At 55.6% G+C, this 25701-nt stretch overlaps 1 protein-coding gene across 8 annotated transcripts in view; it reads right to left on the bottom strand.

The window, feature by feature from the left end:
- Positions 1-25701, bottom strand: part of RGS12 (regulator of G protein signaling 12) — a gene marked incomplete at its 5' end in the record, with an annotated part of 118333 nt that overhangs the window by 8338 nt on the left and 84294 nt on the right. For 4 of the 8 annotated variants that reach the window (XM_082611288.1, XM_082611290.1, XM_082611289.1 and 1 more), the window contains 13 exons: positions 408-839; positions 2179-2332; positions 2677-2756; positions 4197-4293; positions 6175-6301; positions 6741-6814; positions 7189-7383; positions 9271-9347; positions 11134-11287; positions 11625-11804; positions 12785-12928; positions 13631-13723; positions 14173-14342. In XM_082611288.1, coding sequence (XP_082467414.1) covers positions 408-839; positions 2179-2332; positions 2677-2756; positions 4197-4293; positions 6175-6301; positions 6741-6814; positions 7189-7383; positions 9271-9347; positions 11134-11287; positions 11625-11804; positions 12785-12928; positions 13631-13723; positions 14173-14342 — 1977 coding nt within the window. Of the gene's footprint in view, positions 1-407; positions 840-2178; positions 2333-2676; positions 2757-4196; positions 4294-6174; positions 6302-6740; positions 6815-7188; positions 7384-9270; positions 9348-11133; positions 11288-11624; positions 11805-12784; positions 12929-13630; positions 13724-14172; positions 14343-14526; positions 14669-25701 lie in introns of those variants that run through there. The other 4 variants (XM_082611292.1, XM_082611294.1, XM_082611291.1 and 1 more) reach the window with 2 other exon arrangements.

Raw genomic sequence — 25701 nt, 5'->3', positions numbered from 1 at the left:
AATTCCCAGGGCCTTGCTTGGTGGCATTACTGCCGGGGACCCAGGGAAAGATGGCGGGAGGGCACCGCCGGGCCCAGTGCGGGCACCGCTCACGAGCGTCACGCCACAGGGGGCCACCCCCTCCAAGCCCCCCGCCGCCCATCCTGGCCACACTCTGACCTCAGCGGCCACCGGGTCCTTTTAGAGAAGGCAGAGGCCGCCAAGACCAACACAGTACCTGAGGGGGCCAGCACGCTGAAACCTCCTTAGAGGGATTAAGGGGCGGAGGGGGTAACTTTCCACCGCTGACGCTTTCTAAGTGGGTGGACAGCACCGGGCAGGTGACCCCGGGCTGGCAGGCGACCCCGGGCGGGCAGGCAGGGAGGAGAGGGGTCAGAGAGGAGCAGGGGCGTCGCGCCCAGAGGTACCTGGTCTCGGAGGTGCGGCCGAGCCCGGCGGGGTGGGGGGTGGCGCCAGGAACGTGCTGTTAGGGCTGCTGATGTGCCCCTCCCCCATGAGCGTCAGGTCAGCCACGTGCTCGCCCTCCACGGTCTGGACACTCCCAGCCTCCGCCGCCTGCGCCGGGGGGCTGGGGGTCCCGGAGGCACAGAGAGGCGGGCTGTCGGCCGAGCCAGTGCTGGTGGCGGGGCTCTCACGGGGCCGAGGAGCGCTCTCCTCGCCATGGCCTGTTGTGGGTCTCGTGCAGAAGGCCTTGGGGGCGGCCGAGGGGGAGAGGGCGAGCCCCGGGGGGCCAGGTGGCAGACGCAGGAACTCAGGCAGCACCAGGTCCTCCTTCCTCAGCAGCCCGCGCTGGTCGTCTGCTCTGTTGCTCTGAGCTTTGGAAATGAGCTCAAAAAACTCTGTTGGAAGAAAACCCACGTTGACCAAGTGTTATCACGTTTATCTTCCGGCAGGCACAGCAAGCGCTTCTGGCAAGGCCTTATCCCGCCGCCCCTGGCCCTCCCCCTTCCTCCTGTTCCCACCCTCACAGTCACAGGGAGGCCGCGGGCCACGCGAACAGCTGCGCTCCTCCCTGGACTGGCTCCGGTCCACCGCAGCCCGCGGCCCATGTCTGCGCTCCGCCCGCATTTGATGCCATCTTCTGAGCAGGAGGGAGGCCACTGACCAGGCGCCACGGCCTGACACAGCCAGGAGCCCCTGGTGCCTGGAGCTGGTGAACCAGCCTAGACCCGTGTGTGGGAGGCCTCTCGGGGGCACCACGCCGGGGCAGAGGGCGGTCCCGAGGGGGCCTGTGAGCAGCGCCCGGCCCTCGAGCCCTCTCCCCACCACGCACCCTGCCCCGGGAGCTCCACAGCCCCCCAGGCCGCCCCTTCCCGGCACCTCCGCCCTGCCGGGGACGTCCAGCTTCTTCGCTGGCTCCCCAGAGCTCTTCTTTTTCTTACCTGGGTGGATTCTCAGTTGTAACTCGAGTTCACCATCCAAAATAGATGGTGTCTACACTGAGCCTTCTCGAGGCTTAAGTTACGCTCTGAGCTTCTGACCAGCAAGGAGCTTAAAAGCTCAAATCTTAACGGCTCTCAGAAACGCGAGAACTTCAGGGCAGGCGTGTGTTTTACTCTGGCACGTGGCCGGACGCCACGGGGAGCTGTGACTAGCCCAGCTGACCTGCCCAGGAAGGGTTCCCTGGGTTACAGCTCAGGGCGCAGAACAGCTCCTAGAGCTTCTCTCTGTCACGAGCTTTCGGAAGAAAAGGAAGGAAGTCCCCCACACCTCCTCTCCGTCTCTCATGCAATCCTTCTTCTGTCCTGCAGGCCCGGGGGCGGCTCGGGCGTCCGGCCCCCATGGCCGAATGCGCACAGCCTTTCCTCAGGGCCCCGACAGCAGAGGCCAGCGAGGCCCAGGCCCTCCCACCGGCCTCCTCCTGCCGAGGACCCTCAGGGACGTGGACCCTGGTCCTGAGCCCTCCTCTGAGCCGGGACCCGGCTGTGAGGGAGGACAGAGACCTCCTGCTGCAGCCCACGCGGGGGCTCCCTGACTCCTAGGGCCCGGCTCTCGGTCTGAAAACTGGGGCTTTAGTAGAGTTACACCGACAGCTGCAGACAGACACAGGGGCGAGTGTTCAGTGTGACGGGTCACGGCCACCCCAATGTCAGTAACTCAGAGAAGCTTCTAGTGACTGGACTGGAAAACTGACACTGCATTCACGAAAAACGTGGAAGTTTTAAAAAGTACACATACCCTCTGCTTCGTCCAAATTAATTTTCTGATATTTTTTTTTCCCAATCTTTGCAATAGATTCTTCTCTCTTTGAAAGCCGGGGATCCCTAGCATTCTTTCCATTTTCTCCTTTAATTTTAATAGAATTAGACTTGCCTAGTGTTCTTTCCTCTCCCTGCGTCAGAAGGAAAGTCAAAGTTCCACTCACATTTCAGACACATGACAACACAGTTCATCAGTTATATAAAAAGGGTCTTTGAAACACAGATTGCATTGATTTGGACTTTACATGCGTTGCAGAAACATCCATCGCAATGGTAAGGATTGCAAAAAGAACAGCACGTAAGGCACACCCACCCACCCAGCGATTCCCAGGCTAGTGGGAGCAGGCACCGCAGAGGGACCCTGAGAAGACCCCCCCAACCCAGGGTGCAGGCCCACCAGGGCAGAGAGCCGCTGGGGCCGCCTGCCCCTGAGCTTTGCAGGCAAGGAGCGAGGCGGGGGGAGGAGGGGAATTACCATAGCCGAGTGATTTCTGGAGCCGGCATTTACAGCTGTGCTCTGTTTGATGGGCACACTTTTCTGTTTATCTGTGGACGCTGAACATAGTGAGATAAGCTTTATAAAACTGCAGTGAATTGCAAATCCATCTCAACGTTTAACATAATCACGTTTATACATCTTTGAGATCAATGCTGTACAGAAGCCAAAGGTATCAGAGGTCCCTTATGTACATGCGCATTCAGGCCTGAGCACCCATGCGGGGTCGAGGGACAGAGGACCAGCCTCCTCCGCCCGCCACGTCTGGGTGAGCTGTGCATGACGGCGACGGGGAGAAGGCTCGCAGCTGACTGTGTCTACTGGGACTCTGTGGTCCCGTGGTGAGTGAAAGCACCTTTCGGGTACTATTTGGCACGAATGTCTTTAAAAAGTAGGAGAGTCTCACATTTACTATGTATCTTCAAATACGGCCATCGCCCCAAGTCAGGGCTGCAGGCTGGCCCCCTCTGGCCCTCGTGGTCCACAGACCGCTTCCCTGGCCCAGGATGGGCTGGCAGAGTCCCAGCCTTCCCATCTGTGAGCAGCGTCCCAAACACACCGCACGCACCTGCCCGCAGCGGTGCCTTCAGACTCACCTGCGCACGAGCGGGCCGGGAGGTCCAACCTTATCAGACCCCGGAGGGAGGTGCTGAGCACCCGTGCCCCGCTCAGGCCGCTCGGCCCCTGAGGCCGGTAACCATGCAGGAGAAGCGCACACAGCACTCTCCAGAACCCAGATGGACCCACAGGGGGACAAGAAGCAGGCACTGGAGGCCGAGGGCAGAGGGGCGACCGCAGCCCGGGGCACCCCTGGGGAGGGAGACGGCTGATCGGTAGCCCATTTCAGAGCCGAGCCGGCGCGGGGAGGGGAAGGGCGGCTCCTGACACGGCCGCCTCCTTGCCCTGTTCAGGAGGCTCCAGAAGGCTCTCTCCAGGAGGCGCGCCTCCGCTGCCCCCACCTGGGAGTGCAGGTCCCCGTCCCCAGGGCAGGGCTGCGGGGCTGAGGCAGCGTATGGGAAAGGGCCCTGTGAACCACTGATTCCTTGTGCACTGGGCACAGGGGGCCCCAGCCCCCCACCTCAGCCGCTGCTGGGCCGACACGGGGTAGCGATGCCCCAGAGCCCCGGGTCCCTTGTGCAGAGGAATGGGGAGGCCTCCCAGGAAGAGAGCACTTTCCAGGGCATGATGGACCCTCGGAGCGACCGCAGGGCGTTCGCAGGGCCTGCCGCCCCTTCTTACGGCAGAGAAGACATGCGGGGGTCCCAGCGAGAGGCCCTCGCACTCCTGGTCCCGGGGCCTCCTGCCCACAGACAGACGCCCAGCCACGGCTGGACTCGGCCATGGCAGGGGGTCGCCGAGCCCCGTGAGACCCTAAACCCAAGTGAGGCCATCCGCAGTGTCACTCTGAGACCACGGGGCAGCAGGGCCGGGAGCTTTCGGGGGGCCGAGCCCAGGGACCCAGGAGGCCAGAAGGGCCAGGGCAGCGTCACCCTGCTCACCTTTCCCTCGGGAGGGGTCCTTCTCCTCCAAGATGACCCGCTGTCCGTCCAGACTCGAGATGGGGGCTCCAAGGTCCAGGGGCTCCTTCTCTCCACTCTAGAGGCAGAGATGGTGCAATGAGCGGCTCACCCAGGCTGGAGCTTTCCGGAACAACTGCATGTGGTCCATCAGCCAGCAGGACCATCCCAGGCTTGATGGAGTCATGCGCCAGGTGACCCCAGGTCCTGTCACCTCGGCAGGGCCAGCCGCAGACGCCTGACATGCAATAACCAGGATCCCAAGCGCCAGCGGGCCTGCCCGGAACGCAGACGCCGGGAGGAGCCCGCGTGACAGGGCTGTCACCCAAATGATGGCTGCTGGCAACACTGGGCCGAGGCGAAGCCCCGGGGGTGGAGGAGCACTTGGTGGGCGCCGGTACCACCTGCATCCACAAGTTGGGTGCTTTTAGGCGTTAAGTCAAGCTGGCCTAAGTCGCAGCATTACCTCCAACCTGGAAGAGGGGGCCTCAAGCCCACCTCCCTGGCCCTCAATGCACTAGGAGCTGTGGGAGTAGCGGGGAGATGCCTCCCTGTGGGCAGGAAGCAGGCGCATCTGAGGCCCGGGATCCTGCCCTTCTCTCCTGGGGAGACTATCTTGCTGTTCAAGTCCCACATCCTCTGTCGAAGAAAGAATCTGAACTGTCGTCTGGCTCTTAAATTGCTAAGCGACCAAACGCCCAGACAGAGCTCCGGCTGAGTGGGGAACGGACCAAGGCTAGCAGGATCCTGCCTGGCTCATGACTTCGCGGCCCACAGTTCACTAAGGAGGGTCAGCAGGAGGGTCCAAGGAAAGCCACATCTTCACAGTCCATCCACAGAACGCCCCGTACCACCCTCCACGACTCTCCTGGCCCCAAGCCCTGAGGCAGCTGGACCACTCACTCTTCCCAGTCAGGCCTCAGCATCCCAGTGGGGAAGGAGCCCCGACCACTGGCCAGCCCTTTGGGACTGAAGCCCCCCAGCAATCCCACAAGCACGCTTCCATGACTCACCCCACTTTACAGATGGGGAAACAGGCACGGGGACTAAGGATCGCTTAGGATCTCAACAGAGTACAGGGAGGCCACATGGAACCCAGGCCACGTCCCTCTCCATTCGGCATATTCTAGACTCCAGGACGGCACCCCCATCCCCCAGTGAGCTGGGCAGAGGGCTTCGGGTTACCCTCAGGAAGTCTGAAAACAATTTAACTGGTCCTCTTGTTCACGTCAAAGTCTTGAACAATTCTGGACCCCATTTCAGAGAAAATAAAAATCCTAAAAATACTTGAAATCATAGCTCTGATAAAGTATAATTTCTAAAGAAAGGAGAACACAGGCCAATAGGTCATAAGTCATCACATTTCAAAGCAAATGTGTGGAGGTGCGGGACCGCCCTCCGGCTATAGGGACGGGGACTCTGCTCTCATCCCTGCTTCACCCATGCACGGAGGAACCCAACGGCCCAGCTCCGAAACACCAGAGAGAGCTGTCAGACCCACAGCCTATGGGAAGCTGGACAGTGAAGCAGCGGATGCCCGACAGGCTGTTGCAGATCGGGTCATGCACGCCACCGCGTGCCGTCATCTGATCAGATTTGCAAACGGCGGGAGGCTGCAAGGTTTTCATTTGTTTCTCTTCTTGGTTTCCCTGGGCCCAAACCCCCAAATCTCAAATACCAACCCAAATCCCAGAGGGCACGACCAAGGTACGAATAAGCAGCAAGCATTTCCACCAAAGGGTGGGAAACAGGAGGGCAGCGGCAACGTCCTCCCTAGGGCCTGCTGGGTGGAGAAGCTGCACACAGGCGCTGGGTCGGCCCCATGGCGTCCTCCCGTTATGCCAGCCACAGCTCGCTTCGCAGACAACGGGGGCAAGCTGGGCCCCAGCAGGCAGCGCTGAGCTTGTGGGCGGCTCGGGGGCCCAGGGGCCCCGTGTCACTCACCAGCCTGGTCACTCACCAGCCGGGCCACCAGCTCGCTCAGGCGCAGGCCATACTTGGCCGCCACAGGCCGCAGTACCTCCGTGACTGGCTTGCTGGGCTTGGCCTTGAGTCCCACAGACCGGTTAATCGGCACCAGATCCAGCCTGGTTGGAGGGGGAGAAACAGGAGCACGTTTGCCACAAACACGTGGCAACTGTCACGTGGACGTTCCGTCTCAAAAGCAGAGCAGCGTGGCACCCATGGGCATCACCAAGGCAGCCCCGGGTTCTGCACGAGAAGAGAGCCCACAGGGGGCTTCTTTAGGGTCTCGTGGGGCTGAGCCAGGACTGTCACACCTGACAAGGAGCAGCCCCTCCCCAAGGGTCAACCCTGCCCCGGGTGCAGCCTTGCCGTGGTCGCCAGCAGGCGGGGAGCTTGACCCTTTGGCCCCTGGGGTGCCTGGGGCCACGTGCGGCTGTCCCTCTGAGCTCACAGTTGGGGGGAGCCGGCACCCCCAGTAGAGCGGAGGCCAGCGGGACAAGTGGTCAGAAACAGCCTGTGGCTCTGGAAACCTCATGAAAATGGCAATTGCATTTCTCTTACCGAAATAAAGTGCGTTTTTCTAGGCGCAGGTCCCTAGACTCCAAGATGCTACTGTCCTGGTGCAGCACCAGAGGCTACGGAACACATGAAAGGAAGAGAGACGGGCGTCAGTGGGAGCCGGGGCGCACAGCTGCACGGAGCCAAGTGCAGCTTCAAGAGCAGCCCGCCAGAGCCGGAGAGAAGGCCTCAGCTCCCTGACCAGCTGCTGTGAGCCCACAAAGGGTTCTGCGCGGCGAGGCGGTGCTCTCGGGACCCACCTCGGCCACACGCGCGGTTCAGACGAGGAGCACAGAGCAGAGTTGGCCGCGAGGCCCAACACAGGCCGAGGCGGCAGGGAACCCGCACGCTCAGGTAAACACACACAGGTTAGCCGGCTCCCCCCTCGGCAGGATCTCCCACAGGGCAGACGCCCCCAAAGGAAAGGCCCTCGGTCTCTGCAGCCCTGTACCTTGTCCCCGCCCACCAGGAAGAGGTCCACAGCAGCCCCGTTGATGCCGTGTCGCTCGCAGAGCCCGGCCAGGATTTCCTTGATGGAGAGCCCCTCCCTGACGAGCACCACGCAGGCCGTCCCGTCGGGGAGCTGGATGCTGCAGTGCTTGGTGGCCTTGTCCTTCTCGGGCGCCAGGGTCCTGCAGGCCTCTGGCTGGGGGGCAGGGAGACGGGGGCAGGTGCAGGGTCAGGGAAAGTGCGGGAGGCCCCAGGGAAGGGCCATCGTAACTTGCACATGTGTGAGGGGCCCAGCAGCGCGGCTCCCTGTGCACACCCAGCCCCACAACGCAGACACATTCCGATAAAGGCACAGTGCGCTGTGCGCACACGGCCGCTAAGTTGTGGGGCTGCTAGTTGACAGAGAGCCACCCCCTCTCAACTACAGGCACCGTCCTCGCAGTCCCAGCCTCCAACCTCTGAGTGTAAACTTTTACAAGGGCCATGCTAACTAGCTTTCCTACTAGAATAGGATGGGCCTTCCCACTTTTGTTTTTGGGGGTCCGGTCTTGGCCTCCCTGACCCGGAAGCACATGGAGTCACTCTGCAGAGCCCACTGAGGCCATCTGGGGACCAGGAGCTGCCTCGCCCGTCTCTCAGCCTAGGAGCCGGGGACGGACAAGGCAGGCAACCTCTGCTGCTTCTGGTCACATTTCTGGCTCTTTCTGCCCGACCTCGCAGGCCCAAGGCCTTTCCGAGAGGAATGGACGGACAGACAGCAGGTGGGCTGCAGGGAAGAGGCTAGGAGAGGGGGCGGGACGGCCAGGCCAAGGCTCAGAGGCAGCGGCACACACCTGAGGGTATGAGGCCCCTCAGACCCTGGCCCCCAGGTCACGAGGAGCAGGCGCAGGGAGGCCGGGTGTGAGGGGCACGGGGGAGTCTCAGCTCCTTCCTCCGCGGGGCTGCCGGGGGTGCGCCCTGCAGGCAGCCTTCAGCCTGGGGTGCCTTCTGCCCAGAGAACGCCCACCACCTCTGCCCGGAGCGGGGGATGTGGCCCAGCCCACCTGTCCCACTGCCAGGCTCTGCGGTGGGGGACATGCCTGCAGGATGGGGAAGCGAGCCTTCCAGAGCAGCAGCACCTGCGACGTGATGTCTGCACTGTGGGTGGACTAGGCAAGAGCGGGGTGGGGTGGCCCCTCCCCACTGCTCAGAGCAGGGCTCCGACGTGCTCGGGGCAGGAGCTGGACCGGGGACCAGCCCGCGGCCGCGCTCCCCGTGGCAGACCTCTGGGTCCCTGAGTTACAGCTCCGCTTCCTGGCTACAGACGGCTCCCCGCATGCCTCTCTAATGCCTGACTTGCCCTGGTTGTCACTTCCTTACCACTCTGTCCTCCGAGGGTCTGAAAATCTCTTTCTCCCAAATATTACTTCAGAAAACTAGTTTGCAGGTGGTAGACTGATTGCAAAATGGCCCCAAACATGCCCTTCCCACAGACGCACGGGCAATAATAAATGTTCTTTGTCTTAAGCCACTGGGTTTTGGGATGGTTTGTCAGGCAGCAATGGCTGACTAGTGCATGGTCCACCCTCACGGCTCTAACTGGTATTGTTATAACTGAAGAAGAAATGACATTCTACACTCACTACTGCCTGACCATCTCAAGTGACTAGGAGGCCAGCAACAATAGGGTTTTCCAAAATTGCCATCAGATGACAGCTAACCAGCTAGCAGGTCAGCCCAATGCCTCCTCTCCACCTAACTAGAAACTGGCCCAGACAAGCAACTCAGTGGGGCATGAGGAGAGAGCGCAGGGCCAGGCAGGACCCGGGCCCCCGGCCCGCAGCAGGAGCCGGAGGGGAAGAGCTCCGTCGGCACAGCCCCCAGCGCACAGGCAGAGACACGGGGGTGTCTGAGCTCACGGGACATGCAGGTGCCGAGACGAAGAGGAGTACCTGCCTGCTCCCATGGGCGTCCAGAGAAACGTGCCTGAACGGGAACTAAAGGTCTCAGAAATAAACCCAGAGATATTCTTAGTGCTCAAGGGGCGCCCTCCCCATCCATCCAACAGCTCCTTTACGAGGGACATGGCTTTGCGGGGACTCACCAGGTCCAGGCTCCCGGCCGAGGACATGGAGCCCTGTGACTCCCGGCGGCCCAGGCCTCCATTGGTGTGCAGGGGGTCTGGAGGGGATACAGGGACTCAGAACACCCAATGGCACCAGCTTCAGGCTTGCTCGCTTAATGCAGAAGTGCAGAAACCCCCCGAGTGTGGTCATGTCCCCCACAGCCCCACACCTCCTTTAGGCTGAAGAGACACGCTCGAAGGACAGGAGCCAGGCTCGGAGGCCCTTTGGTGGCGCAGCCTCGCCCCTGGCACACAGCCGGGGCCGGGAGCCACAGCCCAGGCCCGCGCTCTGCTCTGCTGGCGGCCACGCGGCTCCCCTGGCTCCTGCTGCCTTGTCTTAGGTCAAAACGCAAGCAAGTGCAAGGCCTCCCTGCCCTTCATTTAATCTGGAATTGTTATCTCAACATGTGGCTTCACGTGCCAGCCGGTTATGGCATCTTTTACCGACGGCTCACTTCCCGTCTTCCTGTAAAGCCCTGAATGAGCTGACAATCGCGCCATCCGATGTCACTGACTGAGCTAACTGTAATCTAAAACTCGCGAGAACTCTGACGTAGAAAGGACCTTTAAAAACACAGGGCCTAGGGCCCCCGATCATGCTGCTGTGCCGGGGCCTGGGGGTGGAGCAGGGGGCCTGATTACACGGAGGCCCCCAGGTCCCACTGACCCACCTGCCAAAAGCAACGGACTGCCAGGCGAGAGAGTCAGGACGCCTGGGGAGCGTCCTGGGGTCAGGACTTAGGGCCTTTACGGGTGGTTCTCTAAAGATGTGCCGGGTATGGGGACCCCGGTCTCCTGGGGTCCCGCTCGGGGACACAGACCTAGAGAGGCAGGCACTCCCCCATCTCCGGTCCTCGGGGGTCCCTGGCCACACTGACGACACCGCTCCCACCCCCAGCTCCGGCTGCCCTTCCTCGTGGAAGAATAGCTGTACGGGCTGCCTCAGGCAAGGCCCCGGAGCCTCAGGGCACCGGCAGAGGCCCACAGCCTCCCTACACTGCCCTCTGCAAAGTGGGCATAAGACCTGCCTGCGGCCAGCTCTGAGCAGGAGGTGAACCCTCTAAAGCGCCTGGCACAGCACAGGCACCACCCCCTCAGGTGCTCCCTGTCCAAGCTCCCTCGATAAGCCGCCCAACCTAATCTTGGGGCCCGGGTCTGGAACCTGCAGGTTAGTTCCCGGAAAATAATCCCTTTCCTGACAGTGGAGAAGAAAAGGCCGCCAAACCCTCCCACGCATGCTTCCTGCGCCCAGTGTGCGCCCCGCCCTTCTCTGCCCTGTCCCCCCTGCCCAGGCTGCTACCCGTCCACCCACCTCCCTCCCGGAGCATCCCAGCCCCATCCCTGTCCCTCTCACACTGTCTTCTCAGCCACATCCAAGAAAGAAACCAAGGGAGAGAAGATCTAGGATGGCAACCTTTAAAATTTACAATAAAATTACAATTTTGAAAATGCTTGGTACCCAAACTATGGTGTCACATTTTCTTAAAGAAATTACAAAAGCTCATGTACCTCTCTGCACACAGCAGAAAAGCAAGAGGCTGTCTGGGTGGACAGAGGGCAGGACATCTGTATTTTCTGCTTTTCACTTGGTTGTATTTTCCAAATTTTCTACCAAAAGCACCCATTACTGCTCAAGCAAGAAGACGGTGGTACCTGTGAGGTGCCCTAGGCTGGTGGGTTAGAATGCACCATGCCCCCTCTCAGAGGGCCCTAGAACCCCCGGCTTCCCCAGCCAGGCCGCCCCAAAGGGCCACGTCACAAGCACAGCCCACACTTCCTCATTCGTCCCCGAGAGGGCCTCACCCCCCTCCCTCCCCGACCTGCACACGACAAACCACGAACCGCTTGGACGGTCGCCTTGGTCCTTCTTCTTCTGGGACCGCCCGGTGCTCCTGGTCCTTGACCAAGAGAAAAACGCTCCTTTTCGTTTCTTCTCGCTGTCCTCGTCCCCCAACTCTTCATTCAGGGACCGTCCTGATTTCGATTTTCCATTCAACTGCCATCAAATGGAAAACGTTGTTAAAACAGTGTGAAGTTAATTTAATATCACATGAAATGCATGGGAAAGGGAGCTGGAGCAGGCTGCCAAGACAGGTGCTCCGCGGGAGGGTCCAGGTCCCTCAAGGCCAGAGGCGCAGCCCCGCCAGCCTCTCCAAAAATGGCAGCTGGAGCCCCCCGCCCCGACCAGAACCTCAGACAAGACGCATGGGAGGTGTGAGTGCTAAGAGGGCCTTGCATTCCCTGCGGGTGAGGGGATAAGCCAACAGGGGCGTCTACTGTCATCTCTGCAGAACAGCTTTCACTGGGGGGGCCAGCGTGGCTGGGACGGGCACCTTCTTTGGCGTGGACGCGTTTGAGTGGTCGGAGCTGACGCTGTGCTTGGAGGTGGGGCTGCTGGGAACCTGCTGCGCATCAGGCAGCGGGCGGCCCTCCACCTCCGCCAGGATGCACTCTTGGTACAGCGGGGATTTCAGAAAGCGAGTGTAGCTGTCAAACTTCATCAGGTTGAAGATCTGCCAAGGAAACACAGCGCTGTCCAGTGACACACGGAACTGGACACTTGGCCCTGAAGGTGTGGGGCGGCGCCAGGCCACACACGCAGCAGGGCCTGTTCCCAAAGCCCCTCATCGCCCCCGGAGTCGTTGCCCAGGCTCCTTTATGTCTGATCACACTTCTCATAACACGCCAGCCCTCGGTGGCCACGCTTACGATCAGCCAATTCCAATAACCCACATAAAGCGCCAGCGTCTGAGTGGCCTCAGGACAGCCAAGGTGCAATCTTGGAGAATCTTTACTTTGTTAAATAAGAATGAAACCAGGGCTTCCTTGGTGGCACAGTGGTTGAGAGTCCACCTGCCGATGCAGGGGACACAGGTTCGTGCCCCAGTCCGGGAAGATCCCACATGTCGCGGAGCGGCTGGGCCCGTGAGCCATGGCTGCTAAGCCTGTGCGTCCAGAGCCTGTGCTCCGCAATGGGAGAGGCCGCAACAGTGAGAGGCCCGTGTACCGCCAAAAAAAAGAAAAAAGAATGAAACCAAAGGCAACTGGAAACCTAAACGAAGTGAGACCTGCCTTGAAAATACCTTCCTCCATTTTTTTAAACCTCATTCATATGACTCAGCTACAGAAGTAACCTCTGCTAAGGCCAGTGGACATGTGCTCTAAAACACATTAAGTCCAATGCACACTTTTCATCACAGTGATGTCCTAAAACTGAAAAAAATCCAAACATCTATCGACCTCTATGTATATCACCGCCCATGGACCTGTGATGACACACAGATGCATAAGGGAGAGTGTCAACAGTCAGGTATGCCGTGGTGGGGACGTCCTGCTCCAGGGCTCTGCTGAACCCTGGCTCTGAGATGGAGCCCAGTGGCTGGGGTGGGGTGGGGTAGGGGTGGGGGTCCCACCGGCACTCTCCTCGCAGTCTGGTGCCTGCGGGGGCTGCTCTCTGGGACCCGAGTCCTCTGCCCGCACCCCGGGCAGTCACCTGGAGCTGCTGCTCCTTGAACATGTCAGGGTGGGGGGCGCTGAGGATGTCGTCCGCCAGCTGGGCCTGGCTGTCAATGTTGACCGGCGTGGTGGCTTTGCTGCTCAGGAACTTACTGAAGATCTCGCGGGCCCTGTAGGAGAGCTGAAGGGACAGTGCGTGTGTGGGACATGCAGACCACACACATGTTTTCTGACACGGGTCCAGGCAATGGAGACACATTTTCTTAGGGCCTAATAAATATTTCTTGCTTGGATAATAACTAAAAGTACCAGCCAGTATGAAACTTTTCAATAAATCAGCTCCTCTCCAAATCTTGTCAAAGCGCAATCTGAATGTTCCAAAGACCGGGGGCATCCGGGTGCGGGCAGCGCAGGTGCTGTCGCATGGTGTGGTCTCGCCAAAGTGGGAGGGAGGTCTGGGCAGCACGGAGCGTGAGAAGCAGAGAAGAGGCCTCCTCTGAGGGAGGGGCACAGGCTGCCTCAGAGCGGGTCACGCCGCGGATCAGCACCCACACCAGCGGGGGCTCACCTGCCCCCACGCAGCCTGCAAGGGGGGCCGTACGGACGGGCATCCTAGGATGCTCTTCTGCCCAGGATTTTCTCTTAAATCCCCTTCCACACACGGAGTGGCAGCACATGTGCTGAAAGTTTTAGGGCCATTTATGCAAGCTATGTTTAGGCAAAACTAAATATCATATATATTAAGAAACATTCTGAAAACGAATTTTTTTTAATCGTGTGAAAATATTTTTACACGGACTTTTCAAACTGCACTATGTGTGAACCTACGCTAACATCACCCTGCCCTTTAACCACTCCCACTTCCCAGCCTGAAGAAACGTACCTCTTTTTTGTCGTGTGCGGGAACATGATGAAAATATTCACAGGCCTGCCAGAATAAAATGTTTTCTTCACTGAATTCCTTCCTTAGAAAATCCTAAGAAAAACACCATAGATTAACCTTCACACAATCCTCGGGAAAGGCAGGTACGTCAGTAGTGGCAGTGGGACCTCCCTCCTCTTGCGCTCTGTTCCATTATTCCCACTTTATTCTTATTTTCATCTTTCACAGAAACCACGGGTGCCAAGCGCCTCTGCAGAATTTACCTGGGAGCAAACTTAAAAGCTGCCCTCACTGGGACCACTTGGGCCTTCCCAGCTGTTTCCTTAGGAGCTGAGCATGCCTTCCTAGTAGCCGGCCTGGCTAGCAGGCAGCTGCTTCCAAGGGTTCACAAGAAGCTCTGATGCCCCTCACAGCAGAGAGAGGCGCCCTCCAGCCCCTGGGCCTGAGCGCCCGGGGTAGAAGCAAGAGGACAAGACGCCTGCCCTGCCCAACCCTGCCCTGGGGTCCGGCTGCAAGAGGTGCCCGCTGCCCGTCAGACTCACGGAAAAGTAGCGAACTCCGAGTGGGTCCTGCAGAAGCCGCTCGAAGGACACAGCCCAGCTGGCAACCCTCCGCTCACGCAGGCGCCGGCAGCTCTGCACGCTGGGGAGGCTGGCATTGCTGCTCAGGCTGTGGTTGCTCACGCAGTCCTTCAGGTCGGCGCCGTTCAGCTCTGCGGGGCCAGCACAGACCTCACTCACCTGCGGGCCTGTCCCCCTCCTGCCCACGGGGCCCTCACCATCTGTCTTCTACAGGAGGTGCGTTCAGCCGACACAGTGTGGTGAGTGCCCACACTGTGGCTGCATCGTTCTGGGCACCCTGGGTACCGGGCCGAGTGGGAACGAGACCGAACCCACCTCCTGAGGCCACGCACGCACACACCCAACAAGGATGCTCGTCACAGGTCGCGGCCGCCCTGGCCGCGGGCACGGCAGGGGCTCCGAGTGAGTCCACCTGAGGTCGGGACGGGCCAGGAGCCAGGGCTGGGTGACGGGCGGGCTGAGCAGAGAGAAAGGGGCACCGGTGGGGTTCCCAGGACCCGGAGAAACACGCACTGTTGCTAAGTGCACCGCAGTGCCCAGGCAGGGAGCTGAGGACCAGGGCACACGGAACCACCTGGAAATGCTCTGCTTAGACCCCGACACACAAAACTTCCCCACAAGAACAGCTCTCGGTTTTGTGTGTATGTGACCGGAAACCCGCTCCTCAACGCACGCTGACACGCTCAGAGGCAGGCACATGCTCATACACACTCACAGGCAGGCACACGCTCACACACGCACCCCAACACACTCAGAGGCAGGCACACGCTCACACACGCTCACGCACGCATCCTGACACGCTCACAGGCAGGCACACACTCACACCCTCCTCCCCTCTCTCCTTGGGGCTGGGGTCCTGGAAGACCCCACGTCTTCACATGTGATTTGTATCCAGTAACAGGGGCAACAAAGGACTAAACACCACAGACGCTCAACCCCCCAAATTAACCTCTCCTCCCAACACACTTCCCAGTACACGTTCTATTAGAACCAGACAAACTGAGTGTAAAGGTTCACGTGGAAACCCAAACACGAAATGCTGGAAAACTACACAAAACAAAGCACAGAGGCAGGGCCAGCGCCACCGAACGTTACACACGTCGCACACCCACACCCTGAACGATGCCGCTGCAGAAGCAGATGCGCCACTGGGACAGGACACAGCCGGATCACTCAATACACGCTACAGGTCAACTGTGACCAGCTGGACAGTGACCAAGTTGGGGGGCTTGCAATACGCACTAGAATAAATGCCACACAGACCAAAGATTTAAACATAAACAGTGAAGTCAGAGAAACACTAGAAGAAAGCACGGGACAGTTCTCTGAGATACCTGAGTGAGGACATCCAGCAGGCTCCCGCCCAGAGCCGTCAGAGACAGACTTGAAGTCTCTGTGTGTGAGAGCAGACGGGTGGTGCCAGAGGCAGTGGGCAGGGTGGGGGACAATGTGGGTGGAGGGGTTAGAGGGTACAAACGTCCAGACGTAAGAGAAACAGGTCCTGGGGATGGATGGCACGGCCCGGTGAGTGTAAGCAACAACACTGCATCGCGCACGCGAAAGGAGCTAAGAGACTAGATCTTGTAAGTTCTCATCACAAGAAAGAATTCTGCATCTGTGCCTGGTGAGGGAAGTTAGCTAGGCTCACTGTGGCAATCATTCCACAATATATACAAATTTTGAAACATTATGTTGTACACCTGAAACTAACATAATGTTGTATGTCAACTACACCTCAAAAAAGTAAAATCAAATCTCTGTATGTAAAAAACACTGTAAGCTAAGGCAAAAGACAAATAAGAAACTATGGGAAATACATGTAACACATTACACAGCTGAAGGACTAATTTTCTTTATATTTAAGAACACCTACACATCAATAAAAAAAAAAGATCAATAAACCAAAGGAAAGTGGAGGAAGAGTATGATCTGTCACTAAGTAGGGGCTTAAAATGCCCCCAGCCCCAGGGACCCCCACACGGAGCCAAAGAGAATGTGAACCGTGAACCAGCGTCAGGGGCAGTGTCAGGGGCCAAGCAGAGAAGCTTTCCTGCTACATTTCATGCTGATAAACAGGGTCATCCTCAAAAGATGAAACAGTCTATTTTAAAAACACTCAGTAAAGTATGAGCACCAAGACATTTTCCTCCAGCTTTTTTCCCTTAAGGCAATGATGGTTGAGCTGAGAGTTGAGGGATGAACAGAACTTAACCGACCTCAGAAAAGCGGAAAAAGCCTTCCACGAGGGGGACAAGCATGTGCAAAGGCCCTGTGGCAGAAGAAACATGGCTCACAGCCAGTGTGGCTGGGCGGCCGAGGAGCAGGAGAGCTGGCAGGCAAGGCCAGCAGGGCCGGGAGGTGGGCACCCAAGCTGTGTGTATTTCACCCTGGAGGACAGGGATAAACAAGGGAATGTCAAGATGGGAGAAAATATTTGCAAACAATTCAACCGACAAGGGCTTAATTTCCAAAATATATAAGCAGCTCATACAACTCAACAACAGAAAAACAAACAACCCAATCAAAAAACGGGCAGAAGACCTAAATAGACATTTCTCCAAAGAAGAAATACAGATGGCTAATAGGCACATGAAAGGATGCTCAACATCACTAATTATTAGAGAGATGCACTTCAAAACTACAATTAGGTACCATCTCACACTGGTCAGACTAGAAAGTCTACAAACAATAAATGCTGGAGAGGGTGTGGAGAAAAGGAAACCCTCCTACACGGTTGGTGTGAATGTAAGTTGGTGCAGCCGTTGTGGAAAACAGTATGGAGGTTCCTCAAAAAACTAAAAATAGAATTACCATATGATCCAGGAATCCCACTCCTGGGCATATATCCAGACAAAACTATAATTCAAAAAGATGCATGCACCCCTATGTTCACAGCAGCACTATTCACACTAGCCAGGACATGGAAACAACCTAAATGTCCACTGACAGATGAATGGATAAAGATGTGGTACATATATACACACTGGAACACTGCTCAGCCATAAGAAAGAGTGAAATCATGCCATGTGTGGTAACATCAATGGACCTAGAGACGATCATACTGAGTGAAGTAAGCCATACAGAGAGACAAATATCATATGATATCACTTACATGTGGAATCTAAAGTATGACACAAATGAACTTATCTATAAAACAGAAACAGACTCACAGACATAAAGAACAGACTTGTGGTTGCCAAGGGGGAGGGGGTTGGGGGAGGGATGGAGTGGGAATTTGGGATGAGCAGATGTAAGCTATTATATAAAGAATGGATAAACAACAAGGTCCTACTGTACAGCACAGGGAACTGTATTCAGTATTCTAGGATAAGTCATAATGGGAAAGAATATTTTTAAAAAAGAATGTATATATATATGTATAACTGAATTGCTTTGCTGTACAGCAGAAATTAACATGACATTGTAAATCAACTATACTTCAATAAAAAATATTGAAAAAAAAGTCATCACATCTATGCTAAAAATAAAACATTCCGTTAATAATAATAATAATAAAGAAGGGACTTTTTGTCCTTCTGGCTGCACGTGGAGAGTGGCCAGCGGAGGTCCGGCTGAGGCTGGATGGTGAGGGCAGGGTGGGGGGCAAACTGCAGACAGAGCAGCTGAACCCATCAAGGATGTCGCAGCTTTTACTTGTCAAACAAAAGGTGTGTGGATTCCAACACGCAACAGGCAGAGCGATGTAGACCAGTGCACACAGGACACGAGGGAGGCGGGGGGTGGGCAGGCTTCCCAGGCGCCCACCCCCACCCTGCCCAGTGCTGCAAGTTTGTGGAGGGACTGAGTGAAGGACAAATGAACACTGACCGAATACACGTGTTAAGGGAAAGATGACCCGTATACCAATTCATTTTTATAAGATTTAGCCAATGTGAATTATTTTTGAAGACTCACAGATCAATAACTGACACTTGAAAAGTCTAATCGATAAAGAAACATTACAATTAAAAGAAGAAAGGACCCCCCTGGCCGCTCGTTGTGGGCTGCGCGGCTCAGCCGGCCAGCAGCAGGCACACCCTGAGGCCTGCCTTTTCTGATGCCTTGGCGGGAGCAGGGCGGTTCCTGCCGTGGAGTCTCAGGGGCACTGGTGTCCTGCACAGAAAGATGCGCTGGGCCTAGAAGGGGAGCGGGGGTGGCGGCGGGGTGGAGGGCTGGGGCTGGGCTCTGCCTGCAGACAGAGCCTCTCCTGGGAAGAGTCATTTCAGCTGGGGACGCAGGCCCTGGACCCCAGCTCCCATCTGACCCACGAAGTCAGAAAGTTATCCCGCGCTGGCTTCCCGGGCCTCCCCGCAGGCTCCTTTTGCTTCTTCTGGCAGACACACCCACACTGTTGCTTCTGGGACCTGAATGCCTGCTCCCTGGGCCTCAACTCAGGCACCAGGAGCTTCGAGAGGGGACAGCAGTGACCCTGCAGGAGCAGCTCCAGGGCCAGGCCACGCTGCCTGAGGCCGCGGCCCCGGCCGTTTCCCTCCACCTCGGCCAGATCTCTGGGAATGTGCACACACTTCAGAGTGGGAAAACTAGAGACAATGCCTGGCTGCGTAAAGCACGTCGGTACACAGTTCTTGTCATCATGAGATCTCCTGGTGAATCTTTAGGTGGCCGATTCTTGCAGAAGAACGTGAAGAGCCATGCGGTGGGTGCAGAGCCCTTCGGGGATGACAAGATCCTAGCACTTCTGTGTGTCCATGACACACGGAGAGTCACCTGGGCCTTGACAGCCATTGTCAAGTTCTGAATTTCATAATTCATGCCACCTTTAAACTCACTCTGGAGTTGCTCTCGACACACAGAAAACAGTGCACATGTGTGGAAGGACTGCCCTTGAACACAAATGAAATTCCTTCCAACGCCAGGATTCCTACCCCAACTCCAAGGCCAGAACAGGTGATGGAAGAAACCCCACTATGTCTAAGCCACTGCCTGAGTCTCTCTGGGGTGTCAGGTGCTTGGAAAACAACACACTCATCCTCCAGCCAAAGAAGAAGACGTCCATGGAAGACACCCCACATCCCACCTTACAGCTTCACTTTAGAGAATGTTTCCTGGTTTCTGTTGTTGCTGTTGGGTTTTTTTTTTTCCTTTCAATTCACCAGTTTAAGTCAGAGTAATGCTTTCCTGGTGAGAAAGTTTTTGAAGTCTGTTTCAGATCTGCTGAAAACTAGGAAAGCCACCACCTTTACATTGGCTGGACAAACATGCAGGTTACCGTGTTGCAAATAACTTGAAGAATGCCTTACTATTAACATTTTATATATAATTCTGTAACTCAGGGCTTTCATCCATCATTATCTCACCAGAATATCTCATCCAAACCATAACCTCCAGCACTTTAAATATTTAAATCACAACTCAAGGTCAGGTAATAGGGCTAACTGCCACCGGCCTCCAAGCAGACGGGCCCCCTCGGCACACATACCTGGACACCGCGCAGTCTGCCTGCCCCCGCCAACCACGACAAGGCACAGACCAGAGGGACTTTACCTGGGCAGAGCCGATAAGAGCCACTGTGATGCCACTTAACCAAATACTTCCAACCATTCACCGCAAACCACCCCTCTGAATCCATACCAGGGTCAGCCAGCACAGCCCCTGGGGCCCCAGGCTCGGGCCACACACAGAGACATTGTTGCTTAGCTCACGCTCCCCAAAGAGGTAAATTAGTGCACTTTCTCCAGAGATCCCAGTCCACAGGCTGACAAAGGCGAGTCTCTCCCTTCGAGCTCACGGAGAAGGAACCACCAGTATACTTAACACAAAGCATCACAGAAGACGCATCCATAATTTAGAGCAGACCTTTAGCCTGCTGCTACCTCTGACGAATGTGAATTATTTAGCAGGCAGAACACAGCTCCAGAAGCTGTTCTCAGAGGCACAAAGGCTGAGGCTGAAGCCCTGGGGGCCTCTGGGCATTTGTTTTCTGTTAAACTAGCAGTGGCAAAGGAAAAAAAAATACTTTTTATAATAAAACTCTTAATTCCCCTATTTAAAAAAATTTAATCCCATAAACATAAAACTTATCTTTTTAATGAGAAGGTGATCACCAAAATTGCATAGTATCAGGAATAAGTATTCACTAAGTAATAAGCAACTACCCCAAACTGAACCACTTTTAAACCATAAGGAGCATTTTGAGGTCAAAGCAAAGCATGCACGTGACTGTTCCCTGAAAGCTTTGTTTATAAAAACTGGCAGCGGCTGGATCTGGCTGTCAGGCTGACCCGGCTATAGATTCTTGGATGGACACGGCTGCATAAACAGCTACAACTAGGTGACAGTTCTGTTAAAAAGGTGTTAAATCAATCTCAACATTTTCCAAGCAAACAATTCAGGAAAAGGGTTTAACGATGCAGCAGAGCCCCAGTGGGTCCCACTTTCCTATCGATGTCCTTTCTGACCTCACGTTTCTGAAGTGCAACCATCTGCCGATGAGGCAGCAGAGATCAGGGGGCGCAGAGGCAGAGTCAGGCCGGGACGTGGGGTCCCGGTCCCTCTGCGTCGGGCCCCTCATCTGCCCAGGGACTCAGGCAGTGCTCAGAAAGGCAGCTGATCAACTGGGGAGACAGGACTTTGAATGAGGCCCGGAAACACCTCCACTGGACCTAAAGCTCCCCCTTTCTTAGAGCCACACGTGCCATCCTTTAGGGGCAGCTTTTAATTTCGATATAAATCAACCTTGCAGAAAATTACAAAAACAGCAAAAGGAACACCCATACACCCTCTCCCAGATTCACTGGTCGTCTACATCTTGCTCTACTGGCCGTGTCACCCTCTCTCCTCTCCCCGTCACTCCCTTCCTCCCAGTCTCCTTCTCTAAACACACAGGCCGGTAACTCTTCCCCAACTATTTGAGATTAAGGTGGAGACAGCACAGTTCTTCACCCCTGAATACTTCAGTGAGAATTTCTGAAGTACAGGGACATTTTCTTTCATGACCACAGCACAGCCATCAAAACTGGAGAAAGTGACACAGTCCGAGTTCCAGTTTCACCAACGATGTCCTTTCTGGCTATTTCCCTGTCCAGGGTCCAATTCAGGACCGCTTAGTGGTCGTGTCTCTTTAAAAGATCCCGGCCTGGGGCTTCCCTTAGTGGTGCAGTGGTTACGAATCCGCCTGCCAATGCAGGGAACATGGGTTCGAGCCCTGGTCCAGGAAGATCCCACATGCCACAGAGTAACGAAGGCCGTGCGCCACAACTACTGAGCCTGCGCTCTAGAGCCCGCGAACCACAACTACGGAGCCCACGTGACACAACTACTGAAGCCTGCGTGCCTAGAGCCCGTGCTCCGCAACAAGAGAAGCCACCGCAGTGAGAAGCCCGTGCACCGCAATGAAGAGTAGCCCCCGGGCCTCCCTGGTGGCGCAGTGGTTGAGAGTCCGCCTGCCGATGCAGGGGATACGGGTTCGTGCCCCGGTCTGGGAGGATCCCATATGCCGCGGAGCGGCTGGGCCCGTGAGCCATGGCCGCTGAGCCTGTGCGTCTGGAGCCTGTGCTCCGCAACGGGAGAGGCCACAGCAGTGAGAGGCCCGCGTACAGCAAAAAAAAAAAAAAGAGTAGCCCCCGCTCGCTGCAACTAGAGAAAGCTGCTCACAGCAATGAAGACCCAATGCAGCCATAAATAAATAAATAAATAGATAGATAAATAAAGTTATTTTTAAAAAAGAACTGATGATGCATACACTGCCAAAAACAAAACCACTAACTAGACTTTAATCTTTGTTTACAGTTCTTTTTGAGATAAAATCCACATACAGTGAAATATATAGTCTTAGGTGCAGGATCCTGTGAGTTTTAGCATCACGTCATTTACTTTTACGCGCAGGCCCAGCGGCCATGGCTCACGGGCCCAGCCGCTCCGCGGCATGTGGGATCCTCCCGTACCGGGGCACGAACCCGTGTCCCCTGCATCGGCAGGCAGATTCTCAACCACTGCGCCACCAGGGAAGCCCACGTCATTTACTTTTTAAAGCCTGTACTTGTTCATCAAGTGAACTGGTCCACCCTTCAAACCAGGCCTTGAGAATATCTGCCATATGGCCATTTCAACAATAAAATTCAGTTCTGGGGGAAAACCCAGGTGGAGACTCAGGCCCATGATGGTCATTCTGGCTCTGGGTGGCATAATGCAATAGACTGCATGGGCCTGAATATCTTTATGTCTTGGTTTTCTTTTTTTTTTTTTTTTTTTTTTTTTTTTTTTTTTTTTTTTTTTTTTTGCGGTATGCGGGCCTCTCACTATTGTGGCCTCCCCCGTTGCGGAGCACAGGCTCCGGATGCGCAGGCCCAGCGGCCATGGCTCACGGGCCCAGCCGCTCCGCGGCATATGGGATCCTCCCAGACCGGGGCACGAACCCGTATCCCCTGCATCGGCAGGCGGACTCTCAACCACTGCGCCACCAGGGAGGCCCTATGTCTTGGTTTTCTCATTAGGGGAGAAATTGACAATTGCAGGGCTTGGGGCAAGAGTACAAGTTAAGATCTTTACACCATGCATCTAAATACTGAAAAAATATCAAAGAAGCTAACATGCTGTTAAGTAAGATATATTCTATTCTCCTCTCTTCAAACGCCCTGGAAGGCTAGGCTTGAACTTAGAATTCTGGAACTTGCCCGAGTTCTGCACTGAAAGGTGCACAGGGAGGGCTGCCCGGCCCTCCCCCCGCCCCGCCCTACCCGCCTCAGCTGCACGTCCAAGTCTGCCACGTCCTGCCCACGCTGCACAGTAGGCTCCCTAAGAGTATTCACTCCATTCCCCAGCTGCAGCCCTGGCACGTCTTACAAATTTAAAGCAGCAGGCCTTTTCTTTTTCTCAAAGCTATCACATATGGAATCCCTGTGTGTGGGCTGGGCCACTGGGAAGGAAGAAGATACAGACAAGAACAGGTGGGACAGACCTCGGCCACGCTCTGCTTGACCTGGTGCAGCCTCGGGCAGGCAGCCTAGCACCTCCTTCATGAAAGATCTGCCACTATTTACAGAGCCCTTCTGACGAGGAGAATGAAATGTCTATGGAGCCTGGCAGCACCTCCTCAGCACAGAGTCTGCAAACTATTGATCCATCAGCCCATTTTACAAAGGAAGTTGCTGAAGTGTGAAGCCCTCCTATGACCAGCCTGAGATTAGCTGGTGAAGGTGCTGAGACAGCGTCCATGTGCTTCAAGGGACGCTCCCAGTGTCACCATTCATGAGCTCCTGGCCAGATGTCACAGCCCTGGCGAGCAGGCAAATGCCTCACAGGTCAATAGGGCAGCGCTCAGTGTATGGTATCCTTCCATATACTTCCCAGGGCCATGGGAAATGTGGGCCCAAACACCAGAAACCTAAATGCTGAGTCTTTCCTGGAGTCATTACCAGAGAGTCGATTTATAACTGTTCTGGCAGAGCAGAACAAACTTTCCGTGTCTGAAATGACACAAGTCCTTCTGGAGACTGAAATGCCAAGCAGATGGGGGTGAGATGCTGGGAGAGCTTGCGAGGCCGTGTGAGTGGGCAGAACCGTAGCCAAAAAGGGTCAGCGTGGGAAGTAACGCGACACGCAAAGGGGACGTGTCACTTGTCACATGAGTGCTCAGGATTCAAGGCGCAGCGCTAGCAACCGTGACCACACGTGGGCTGCCCACTAGCCGGCATCTGACCACAGGGGGCCTCCAGGACTCACCAGAAAGGGACATGGGACACTTTTCAAAGATTAGCCCTAATCAAATTCATTTATTATGCTGATTTGAATGAAAAAAATTCTCATTATTCACTTACTAATTCCTTAATGAAATCAGTGTATTTCATCTCAGTGAATAAAATACATACACTCTTTGTGAAGACCTCGTTTTATTCTGGGGCCAAGAGCCACACGTGAAGTGTAAACCCTCCAGCTGTGGCCTGACCCTGTCTGGAGGCCACTGCTCAGTGCAGAAGCCCAAGGACCCCAAATGGGGGGCTCCACAAGGAAGACTCAAAACTGGTGCTCACCCCTGCCTGCAGCCGAGGCACAGGAGACTAAAGGCAGAGCTGCAGGCGCCAGGCCTGCACTGAGACCGTGTAGGTGGGAGGCCAGGCAACGGGCACCCTCCCCAACAGGACAGGGGGCTAGTGGGCTGACCATCAGAGAAGGAAAAGGATCAAGGGGATAAAATCATCAAGGACATGTGGGGCAGGCACCACCTTCATCAGGGATGGCACTGAGAGGCCACTCCTGTCAGTGGAAAAGAGGTAATACCGAGACACAGGTATTTTACTTTTATGTCAGGTATAAACTGTACTTTTTGGCTATGGCATCTGTAGCCTGGGATTCTGGAACAGTTATGATTTCACATAATTTTAATAATGAAGATAATATGTCAGGTGCAAAACTAAACAAATGTAATACCTGTGCCTTTTACGTGACTTCCAAATAAAGCAATCAAATTCAGAAAGTCATTTGTCCCAGACTGGGCTCCAAAAATCTGGTCACCAGGCTGGCTCCTGTTCCAGGAGGGGTCCTCACCCCGCCCCCACCTCACCCCCAAAGAAGGCAGGCAGCTCTCCTGCCCCTTCTCCTGCAGGAGGCGGTGCTGAGTGGTGGGGCTCCCAAAGCCCCACCCCTGGTCTGGATGTCTCCAGTGGGTGGCGCTCAAGGCAGAGGTGACCCAAATTGAGGTAGCATCAACAAACTAAGGGGTCTGCAATCTTCACAAGCGGCATGAAGGTCAAAAACAAGCGGAGAAGGAGGAACTGCTCCACTGAAGGAGATAAAAGAACCACGACAACGAAATGCCAAATGTAATTCTGAACTGGATCCTTTTACCATAAAGATGACATTTACTATGAATTGGCGAAATGAACAGAGTGTGAGGATAAGATGGTAGCAGTGTATCGGTGTTAATTTCCTAATTTTGATGGTTGTATTTTGGTTATGCAGGAAAATGTATTCATTTGTAAGAAATTTACTCTAAAGTATTCAAGATGGTAAGGGTATCATATCAGCAACTTACTTTCAAATGGTACAGGAAAAGTTCTTTGTCCTACAGCTGCAATTTTTGAAAGTCTGATATAGTTTCAGACTGAAAACAAATTACATGGTGCAAAAAATAAATAAAAATAAAGGTGTGCCCTCTCTCCCCGCCGCCTGCCCTGAGGATCTGCCGAGCCTGACTCTCCCATGGAATAAGCAGAAGATCAGGGCTCCGCTACACGGGGGAACCCAACCATCCTCCACGTTCTCTTCCTCAAACTGGATGGGCCGTTAAAATGAGTAAGAAGTAAATGGGGCCACCCCCTCCTCCTCATTTCTCAACATACATCTGTTGAAGGTCTACTTTGTGGCAAGCTCTGTCCTGGGAGCCAGAGTCTCCAGCCCAGCTCTACCTGGCACAGCTGTGGTGGTTCACGGTGTGGGTTCTGGAGTCACACTGTCCTCCCCCTTCTGTAATGCTACAGTAACAATCGTGTACTAATGTCACAGGGATGCTGTGAGAACTCCACTCCTCACCAA

This window comes from Mesoplodon mirus (genome assembly GCF_964341445.2).
Source record: "Mesoplodon mirus genome assembly, chromosome: 2".
NCBI lineage: Eukaryota > Metazoa > Chordata > Mammalia > Artiodactyla > Ziphiidae > Mesoplodon > Mesoplodon mirus.
The sequence above is the reverse complement of the archived record's forward strand: the minus strand, read 5'-3'. Positions and strand labels throughout refer to the sequence as shown.